An 11544-nucleotide genomic window follows, 5' to 3' on the forward strand; every position below is an offset into this window, starting at 1 on the left:
AGTAACTGCCTTTAGTAACGGAGGTATGATGGTTGCAGGTCACAATGCGCTCTCATCCCCGGGTGCTGACACTGAAGCCAGAGCAGACAGCATCAGCATCTGGAGGTGGGGAAACTCCACTGCTGAGAGCAGAGTGTGAACACTAGCCCATGTATGCGATATTTTTTTTAAGAAAAGTTTGAAGAAGCTAAGATGTCATTATTTTATACATGAAAAAAACGGAAATTTCATAAGTCACGACACTAAATGAAAGTTATCATGCTTGTAAACATTCATATAGGACTTCCATAGCTTTTTTTCTTATCTCTTTGTAATATCATGTCCTTACCACCAGAAACATTAGTATATCTGTATAGACCACTACCCTCTCCATCAGATAAGCAGGAAATTATTTTTATGAGAAGCATTGGGCAACACCGGAAGAGTAGGGAATTTATTTAGGTAGGAATAGCAGTGCTTTGGTTGCTGAGAGCAAAACTTTGGTGCCCCAACAGCCTCATTAGTGTATCCATTAAACTGGGAATAACTTGATAATAGCATAAGGAACAGAGATTATAAAGGTATTTTTGATTTTCAGTAATCATGTTGTATCCTTGTGCCTGTAAAAATTTAGACAAGCACAATGTATAAATTTGCACATCTAGACCTGTAATTCTTAGTAGGTTATATATGTCTGAAAGTTTACCTGGGTCACAATGAAAAGGGTTGATGTCATAACTTTTGCATAAACTATTCAGCAGTTTGGGTTCGCTCAGCTGAGCAGCACGTCGCAGTGTATGCTCTTCAGAGGGGTGCTTAGTCAGTAGCCTCTCCCAGCTGGGATTGTACAGGTAACGACCCTCAGCAAAATCCTTTAGTTGATATCTTAGAACTCTTGTAGTGTTTATTAAAGCTTAAAGCATATTTCAGCCCTTGACATGGGCCTTCGTCAGGCATTTAGCTGGGATTGTGTGTGCTTCTGGGGCTGTGTTCAGTTACTGTATATATTCCTCTTTGACCCATATAAAGCTGCCTTTTAGACTCTGTTTTGCTGTGATACTGACATTATGCTGGTAGCTTTGACTATTTTTCTGTCTTGCAATTTTGTAATCTGCTGACATCTTGGTTTTGACCTGGCTTGTTTGTCTGTCTATTGTACATGTATTTTGGATAAAGTGCTTAGCACAGGGCAGGGCTCACACTTATTCTCTGTCCTGTCAGTTCTGCCACAAATCAAGAGAAGAGGGAATAAATGTGTTCTCCTTGAGGGTGGACCCATTGGTACTCCAGAGTTACTAAAGTACAAGTGGCCAGAGATCCAGCAATCACACATCCCGAGGGTAAGTTATCAATGTAAGTTGTGGGATAATTTCTTTGCTTTCAAAGGAAGTTCTGGGTGGGACTTTGCCTATATGTTTGGTGTTTACTTATAGAAAATATAAAGGGTATAATTTTTTTGGTTATTTTTTTAATAAATGCAATTGCCACAGACAACATGCAGAACCTCATTGCTTGGTGGCACTTTTATGTTATGGCAGCTGGGAATCTGTCAAAGGCGGGTGGAAGTGATGTTCAATTCAGATTTACAATAACTGGAGCAGGTTATGGTTAAAATATACATCAGTCCCTGGCTAGTTTCAGTCACTTGGCATGTGACACAATTATTCAGAGCCTTGAACCTCATACTAATTTAGGCACATCAGACCCAGATTTCATGAATCACCCCCAATGTATCTTGCATACTCTGTTATTTTTCCAATTGGCTTTATTCTCAATTTTTCTCCAGTTTTTTAGTACATCACAAAGACTATTAGATGATGCCATTAAGAAGAGTCATATATCCTGCAAAAAAGAGGCAAACTTATTGCGTGAACAATGGTTTGCTTTGAACCACACATCCTTGCAATATGGAAAGGAGCTTTGGTGCTAGAATAGATTGCTGGTATTTTAACAACAGGGAGTATGTTAATAAAATTGTTAAGTATGTTAAGAAGATTTTGTGTCATTATTTATATTTTTGCCTTCTATGTAGCGTCACATAAAGCAATGACCTGCATTTTACAGTCCCCAGTACTTAGGGACTCAAATGCACACTATGGTTGAAAAGTTCAGGACACACATGTTTCAAATGTAAACATTATATTAGCAATTTCTCTTCCATTTTCATTACTTGTCATTTACAAACCCCAAAATTCCATTCATTTCTGTTTTAATTAATCAGTGTTACAAAATGTACTTGTCAAAAATAGCAACATTGTCTATTTGCAGCTGGTTTATGTTATAGGGTCTGGTTAGTACAAGTGACAGCTGGGGATGACACCGTATTTATATTGGTAAAAGTTAAAGGGGTCCTCATTTTCACTAAAGACAGGTTGCAGAAGCCCATCACACCTGTGCTGCAGGTGCCTTCTCGAAGCATTTACATTAGCAGAGCCCAACCCCGAGGACTACACCGAGGATTCTGTCAGGGTGCAAGGTAAGTTATGAAAATGAAGTCCCTTGTGACAGGTTCCCTTTAAGCTTTCTGTGTACAATTGATTCCTACAGAAGTCATCTAATAGTCTGTCACAAGGTCATTATATGTTATTTTTACACTGAGCATTTTTTGCAACTTTGTGGCTTCGTTGCAAATAAGAAAATATTGTGTAAATATAGTTTTCATATAAATATACGATGCATACAGTGACTAAAATGCAACATGTTGTCGTAACCACACCAATAGGTCCTTATATAACAAAGTTTCTAATTTCAGACTAATTTAGTACTTAATGTGAAACAGAATCAGTCCCATATTAATATTACTTGCCTTCCAAAAGCCGTGACTATTTTTGCTATACAGAACAGTAAAAGGTTTTGTTTTCTGAGAGATAAAATCTATCATTTTTAATGTCACAATTAATATCTTGTGTGACGTCCTTAAAGACGAAAAAAATTAAAATGTAGGGGAAATTAGGGAAAAAACTGCAGCTGAATTTCCATATAGGTTCTCTGCTTTATTGTAAGATAATGGTTTGATTGGTATTATTTTGGAGTGCTAAAGGGCTAAAATGGCATTTAAAAAAAGGTACAGTAACATAACATTTGCTTAACAAGGTGGCTACAGACATGAAAAAAATGCATTTTATTTATTCTATTTTTTTGTACACATTGTATAGTTACTTATGTGAAAAGATGGCAATGATAGGGGTTTTATTTTTATTATTTTTTAAAACTTTATTTTAACTCTTTTTCACCCTCACTCTCATACAATATATTGCAGTGCACTGCAATGTATTGTAACTGCCAGTTTACCCTTGCAGCAGGGACTAGGCTGTGTGTAACAGTCAATCCCCTGCTGCTGATACTAATGCAGGAAATAATGTTGTGTAATGGTTTAATCTGGGGCACAAGGAGGGAAATGGGTGAACAAGCAGATTTTTTTCTTTAAATAAATAAATTATGAAGTTTACTATTAACAACTGCCCTGTTTTTCCTGCAAAAAATATATATTTTTTAAAGGTGAGGTAAGCAAATTTTCTTTTATCTATTGACCTTTCACATGAACTTGAACACCCTCTCTAAGTAGGTCATAACTTTGGAGTACAAACATCTGGCAAACAGATGGGTAAGCAACCAGTCAGAAAAGGAATATAAAGTATTAAAGTAAAAAAAACTGCAACTGGTTCATTATGAATAAATGTTAAACCATGAATTATACTGGACAATGTGGAGAAAGTTTTTTATGAAACATTTATTACTACGGTAACTTGTAGATTGAAGTGTGTAAACTGTTATCTGATTCTTAGGTCTGTAGTCGACCTCAGTCTGCTCATTTATGCCATCTGCGTATCTATGATAATCTGTTTGAAATTTGCATTTAAAAGGACATTTACAAATACTATGGCATTTTCATCCTGTTTTCCTATGGAAAAAAATCTTAACTCCACATGTAGAAGTTGGCTCTATTATTGTTTCAGCTATGGATTTTTTTTTGCAAAAGATTCCTATCTGTTATTTCTCATCTCTCTATCTTCTCTTACTTATCCATCCACATGTCTATTGATCATCAAAACTGGTGGTCATGGTCACAAGGTTAACAAATTCTTGAATGAGCACTTACTTTTGGTCCGCCTCCTATCTGGACCTTATTACATTATTTATATTTAAACAACTAGAACACATCCTGGAATTCTGTCCCTATCTTTTTCTCTATGATCAAAGGTTATATAAAGCACATCCATAAATACCTATAGCCACAGTGGCCCTTTTCTGTTTGCATGTTTTTACGGAGACATTTAATATTCCATATAATGGGAAGATGGAAAAAAATTCGAAAATACAGTAAAATTGATGAAAAAAAACCCTTTGTGCCATTCTCTTTACGAGCTTGCTTTTATACTACCATATTTTTTGGACTATAAGGCGCACATAAAAACCTACGATTTTCTTAGAAATCCAAAGTGCGCCTTATAGTCCTTATATATGAAACAAGCTCTGGGCCACGCCAGCAATATCCTGCCAACACCCTGCACACACTGTAGACGGGCACAATACCCCACATCAGTGTCCTGGTACCGCGATAACAACATCATGCCCCTCCGTGCATCGGAACAGGGCAGTAGCAGGAAGAGACCAGAGCCGCGGCTGCAACCCTGCATGGCCGGCAGAACCAGAGGGGGACTCGGCTGTGACTGAAGGAGGCAAGGCGAAGGAGGGCAGCGGACCCTACTTACATAGGTGCCTGCTACCGGAGACAGCCCCTTCACAGCAAATCTCCAGCGGGAACTGCAGACCACGCAGGGCACAAACAATAGGCGTCATAGCACGAAACAACTTCTTCATCTGCCGCGTGCACGGACCCCCTTCTAGCCTGGTGTCATCTCTCTGTGTGAACGCTCACCTCTGCTCCCTATGTCCTTCCTGCTGCTTGGGAAGGATGGTGCCGAATACGTTCCGCGGCTATTCGGGGTATCTCTCACCTAGGTATGCACTCGGGGTGCTGACAGTTGGCGGGTCACTGCTGTGGAGAGACGCCTTATAATCTGGTGCGCTGTGCTGCCCACTGGCAAATGTTATGCAGGTTAAATGATGTTCTTAATTTGTCCATTATGTAACAGATGTTTATTTGCAGGCGCCATCTAATGGCCAAAGTTAATAACTACTTACATTCTGTTTTCCCCACCCACTAGCAGATACAAAGGATTGTGGGTAGGAGAAGGGCAGTTCCCTTCATGTCTACACAGAGAGAAGACCTATATTCAACCATCTTAACCCTTGTTGTAGTATAGCCGGTAAGGAGACTGTATATAAGAATCTATAGCTACTAGCAGTTATAGGACCACTCTGTATAAAGTCTCTTATATGATGTAATGTATAGATCTGTAATTGCACTGTAATTGCACAGATAGGCCCAACCTCATGGTCCGCCATGTTTGGTCCCAGACTGTATATGTATCAGCTTGTTTCTTGTTATATGCTAATGTAATGTATGTAACATGCTCCTGTTATATTATTGTACTATTCTAATAGATTGTACATTCCTGTTTTTCTTCAGTTTCACCCTAATCCTACATCAGTTTAATAAAGCTACGGACTTTCAACCAGTCTCATTTGTTGAACTGTAGGAAGGCGTTTAACTGCCTGTCGAGCTCCGCATAGACCCCGGGGGTACGTGAAGTGGGGGCAGGACAGTGAAACGGCTGCTGGAAACAAGCGGGAAAGATTTAGACTACACAGAGGTCTGCTACTGTCTACGCAGTCACCTGCAAACAGGCAACACAGCAATCTCTAAACGGTCAAAGCATGTCACAAAGCCAAGCGTCTTCTATCAAGACAAGATCACGGGCCAGTTCCTCAAAAGCATCTACCACTAGCAATGCAGCCGCCATCGCCCGCGCAAAAGCGGAAGCAGCGAGGACACGGGCTACCTTTGCTGAACAAGAGATGCAGTTGAAATTACAACAGGCTTCCTTAGAAGCAGAGAGGGCACGACAACAAGCCTCTTTAGAAGCAGAGAGGGCACGACAACAAGCCTCCTTAGAAGCAGAGAGGGCACAAGAACAGGCTTCTCTGGACTTAGAAAGAGCACGCCTGGAAGCAACACTTGAGAAGCTGACAATTGAGAGGGAAGCCGCAGCTGCCATGGCGGAAGCAGAAGTCTTAGAGGCAGCCGCGTTCTCCCACAGCGAGAGCAGCAGACACAGTAGCATGCCTGATCTGGAACAAGAACCCCAGGATACACTAGAACGCACTTCAGAATATGTCCTTCAACATCCTGCGTGTACTCCTCAGACTACACATGAAACAAAGGTTACCAACTGCGAGTCAAGTCCAAGACATCATATTTTGCGTCAAGAAGCGGACCTCAGACCACAGTTCTGCAAGCAAGAGAATGACACAGCTCAAGTCAACTTCCCTGCCTACCAGAGAACCCAAGCTTCACCCCAGCATCCAGGAAGTTACTACACTCCCAGACAGTGTGGCACTGTGAAACCTAAAGAAGAGACTTCTGACAGGTATGGCTACACACCACACTCTCACCAAGGCAACCATTTGCCAACCTGTCTCAGCACAAACCAAGCCACAATAGACTTTGCTAAGTTCTTTGCTCGACGTGAGCTTGTCATCAAAGGACTTGTAAAGTTCAATGATCGCCCTGAGAACTATAGGGCTTGGCGATCCTCATTCCAGAGCCTAATAAGAGACTTAGACCTGTCTTCTAGGGAAGAGCTAGATTTACTGGTGAAATGGCTTGGAGATGAATCTGCTGAGCATGCTAAGAGGATCAGAGCCATTAACATAAACTATCCAGAAACAGGCTTAAAGATGATATGGGATAGACTCGATGAGTGTTATGGCTCAGCAGAGGTTATAGAAAATTCATTATTCAAAAGAATTGATGACTTCCCTAGAATAGCTAGCAAGGGCTACCAAAAACTTAGGGAACTAAGTGATCTGTTAACTGAACTACAGGTTGCCAAAGCAGAAGGAGATTTAATGGGACTTGCATTTCTTGACACAGCCAGAGGTGTCAACCCTATAGTGCAAAAACTACCTCACAACCTACAAGAGAAGTGGGTCAATCATGGTTTCAAGTACAAGGAAATCCATGATGTACAGTTTCCACCCTTCAGTGTATTCGTGGAATTTATTACTCAGCAAGCAAAAATCAGAAATGATCCCAGTTTCGATTTTACTCTATCCTGTGCCACTCCATCTGGTCTTAAACAACATAAAACTCCGGTAGCAGTTCACAAAACTAATGTTTCTTCTAAAAGTAATTCTTACAGGCCTTCAAGCTCCTCCCACCAGGATGGAAGATCCACGGACCCAAGTAAGCAGTGTCCCCTGCACAAGAAGCCACATTCCCTACTGAAATGCAGAGGCTTCAGAGAGAAGTCCATGGAGGACCGCAAAGCTTTCCTCAGGGAGAACAAAATCTGTTACAAGTGCTGCTTAGCAACATCACACTTCGCAAAGGACTGTAAGGTCAGTGTTAAATGTACAGAATGTGACAGCACAGATCACAACTCAGCTTTACACCCTGGGCCACCACCGTGGGCCTTGTCTCATATAGAAAGTGGCCAGGAACAAGGAGGAGAGGAGGGAAATACTGAAACAGAGACACCAGACGTTATTTCTCAATGCACTGAGGTCTGCAAAGGACTTGTAGGTGGCAGGTCCTGCTCCAAAATCTGTCTTGTCAGAGTTTACCCAACGGGCTGCAAAGACAAAGCCTTCAAAGTATATGCCATTCTTGATGACCAAAGTAATAAATCTCTGGCTAGATCTACTTTCTTTGACATTTTCAACATTAAGGGACCCAGCTCTCCCTACTCCCTAAAGACTTGTGCAGGCACTGTTGAGACGGCGGGGAGAAGAGCTACTGGGTACACAATAGAGTCTATAGATGGTCGCACCTGCCTGACTTTACCAACCATAATCGAGTGTAACCAGATCCCTGATAACAGGTCTGAAATCCCTACACCAGATGTTGCAAAACACCAACCCCATTTGAAGCATATAGCTCATCTCATACCAAAGTTAGATCCTCAAGCTCAGATAATTCTGCTCCTTGGAAGAGATATCTTGCAAGTTCACAAGCCTAGACATCAAATTAATGGTCCTCACAATGCTCCATTTGCCCAGAAACTTGACCTAGGGTGGGTGATTGTAGGTGATGTTTGTATAGGTGGTGTACACAGACCCACTTCGGTGAACAACATGCTTACCAGCACATTAGAGAATGGACGCCCTTCTCTCTTTCAACCATGTTACAGTAACATCTTCATAAAAGAGCTTCCACACAGCATTCCTCTACCCTGTCATATCACTAGCAACCTTTGTGACAACCATACTTGTACTAGTGACCATGACCACTTAGGATGCACAGTCTTCCAGAGAACAAAGGAAGACAATCAACTGGCAATGTCCTTTGAGGATAGACTGTTCTTAGAAATAATGGAGCAAGGAATAGTTAAAGACGAATCAAATAGCTGGATAGCACCTCTTCCCTTCAGACCCAAAAGGCAGTGTTTGCCTAACAATCGAGAACAAGTTTATAAACGCTTTGCTTCCCTTAGACGGAATCTTCAGAAAAAGCCTGATATGAAAGACCACTTCTTTACATTTATGGAAAGAGTATTTGAGAACTCCCATGCAGAGATAGCTCCAACCTTAAAGGATTCAGAGGAATGCTGGTATCTACCTATTTTTGGAGTTTACCACCCAAAGAAACCAGGACAGATAAGAGTAGTATTCGACTCTAGCGCCAAATTTGAGGGTGTTTCCTTAAATGATGTCCTACTGCCAGGTCCAGACCTCAACAACCGACTCCTTGGAGTGCTTCTCAGATTTCGCAGAGACTCTGTTGCATTTATGGCTGACATACAACAAATGTTCCACTGCTTTCTTGTTAAAGAGGAACACCGAAATTTCCTTAGGTTCTTTTGGTTCAAGGACAACAACCCCTTGGAAGAACCCATCGAGTATCGCATGCGTGTGCACATTTTTGGTAACAGCCCTTCCCCATCAGTGGCTATATATGGACTTAAACATTCAGCCAGGGAGGGTGAGAAAGAATATGGTTCAGACGTTACACAGTTTGTCAAAAAGGACTTTTATGTGGATGACTGTTTAAAATCGCTACCTACAAATGAGTCTGCAATCAGTCTTCTTAAGAGAGCTCAAGAAATGCTTGCTAATTCAAACCTGAGACTCCATAAAATTGCCTCCAACAGCAAAACATTGATGGAAGCATTTCCCTCTCATGATTACAGCAATGATTTAAAGGACTTAAGTACTGACACTTTTCCAATGCAACGTAGTCTTGGACTGCTCTGGGACTTAAAGTCTGACACCTTTACCTTCCGAGTCAGCGAGGAAGAGAAACCCTTTACTCGGAGAGGAGTACTATCTGCTATAAACAGCTTGTATGATCCTTTAGGGTTTGCAGCTCCTGTTATCATCCAAGGTAAAGCAATACTTAGAGATTTGACTCATGATGCCTCTGACTGGGATGAACAACTTCCCAATGAAAAGAAAGCACTGTGGGTAGAGTGGAAGGACTCTCTAACAAATCTCTCTCATCTACATGTTGCACGCTCATATGCCCCTGTGCCATCTACAGAGGTTCAGCTACAAAGACTTTATGTGTTTTCTGATGCTTCTATCAAAGCCATTGCTGCTGTGGCCTATCTTAAAACAGTAGACATTAAAGGACAATGTCATATAGGCTTCGTCATGGGCAAAGCAAAACTTGCACCACTTCCTGAGCACACTATACCGAGACTAGAACTTTGTGCTGCAGTATTAGCAGTTGAGCTAGCTGAGATGATCGCAACAGAGATGCATTTGGAGATAAAAGATGCTGTGTTTTACACAGACAGCAAGGTAGTCTTGGGATATATCTACAACGAAAGCCGACGCTTCTATGTGTATGTCAACAACAGGGTTCTACGAATCAGGAGGTCAACTTTGCCAAAACAGTGGCATTTTGTTCCTACTGATCAAAATCCTGCAGACCAAGCAACTAGATCTGTTGCTGCCAACCGCCTCAAAGACACTACATGGTTTACAGGTCCTGCCTTTCTATACAGCTCAGAACACGGCACTACGGATCTTAAAACATTTGAACTTGTGGATGCTGACAAGGATGCAGAAATCCGTCCCAAGGTGTCGACACTACACACAGTGACTTCAGACAATTACCTTAAGTCTCACCGATTCAGCAGGTTCTCAACCTGGAAATCACTTGTTCGTGCTATCACTCTCTTAACCCACATAGCTCGTTCTTTCAAAAATACCAAGCTTGCTAATGTTAAGGAGTGTAAAGGCTGGCACCTCTGCAAAATGTTCTTCAGACCAGTAACTGAACTAATCTTATTGCTGTCATCTGAGGACTCTTGTGGTGGCATCGATTGACGCCAGGCGGGGAGTGTGCTGCCCACTGGCAAATGTTATGCAGGTTAAATGATGTTCTTAATTTGTCCATTATGTAACAGATGTTTATTTGCAGGCGCCATCTAATGGCCAAAGTTAATAACTACTTACATTCTGTTTTCCCCACCCACTAGCAGATACAAAGGATTGTGGGTAGGAGAAGGGCAGTTCCCTTCATGTCTACACAGAGAGAAGACCTATATTCAACCATCTTAACCCTTGTTGTAGTATAGCCGGTAAGGAGACTGTATATAAGAATCTATAGCTACTAGCAGTTATAGGACCACTCTGTATAAAGTCTCTTATATGATGTAATGTATAGATCTGTAATTGCACTGTAATTGCACAGATAGGCCCAACCTCATGGTCCGCCATGTTTGGTCCCAGACTGTATATGTATCAGCTTGTTTCTTGTTATATGCTAATGTAATGTATGTAACATGCTCCTGTTATATTATTGTACTATTCTAATAGATTGTACATTCCTGTTTTTCTTCAGTTTCACCCTAATCCTACATCAGTTTAATAAAGCTACGGACTTTCAACCAGTCTCATTTGTTGAACTGTAGGAAGGCGTTTAACTGCCTGTCGAGCTCCGCATAGACCCCGGGGGTACGTGAAGTGGGGGCAGGACATGCGCCTTATATATGCACCTAGACATCGTAGCTGGCCTATATTCATAATGCGCCTTGTAGTCCGGTGCACCTTATCATGCGAAAAATACGGTATTTGTGTACAGTCTCCTTTATTCTTTGGGTCAGTACAATTGTAAGAATATCAAATTTTTATATATTTTTAAATAGTTTTTAATGTTTAAGCTTAAAAAAAGAAAACAACTTTGCATTTGACCTTTTCTACTTTTGTAAGGTGTCATTTTTTGTAGAGAAGATAATGGGGCACATTTACTAAGGTCCGCAGCCGCGAATCCGCCGGGTTTTTCCCGAATATTTCTGCTTTGCGCTGTCTTTCACGGGAATGTGGCGCACGCGATCGATTTTTGGCGCAATCGCGCCGACTTTCACGCGACAGAAATCGGGGGGCGTGGCCACCGGACAACCTGAAGGATTCGGAAAAACCACAGAATTTAAAAAGCCATTTGTGTCGCAAGATCAAGCACTCACATACACCAGAAAAAAGCAGAACTCC

The 11544-nt window shown here is 41.4% G+C and overlaps 1 protein-coding gene across 1 annotated transcript; it reads left to right on the top strand.

Annotated features, from left to right (window-relative positions):
• The first annotated feature begins 6099 nt into the window (after positions 1–6099).
• LOC140122577 (uncharacterized) lies at positions 6100–11024 on the top strand. Its single transcript, XM_072143632.1, has 2 exons — positions 6100–10634; positions 10898–11024. Exon 1 carries the CDS (start codon positions 6100–6102, stop codon positions 10378–10380), a length of 4281 nt encoding a protein of 1426 aa, XP_071999733.1. The 3' UTR covers positions 10381–10634; positions 10898–11024.
• Positions 11025–11544: the final 520 nt, after the last annotated feature.

The sequence above is a fragment of the Engystomops pustulosus genome, chromosome 1 (genome assembly GCF_040894005.1).
Source record: "Engystomops pustulosus chromosome 1, aEngPut4.maternal, whole genome shotgun sequence".
NCBI lineage: Eukaryota > Metazoa > Chordata > Amphibia > Anura > Leptodactylidae > Engystomops > Engystomops pustulosus.

Bases quoted from the DNA above. Each gene is read 5' to 3' on its own strand.
- LOC140122577 (XM_072143632.1), top strand. From the start codon at position 6,100: ATGGCGGAAGCAGAAGTCTTAGAGGCAGCCGCGTTCTCCCACAGCGAG.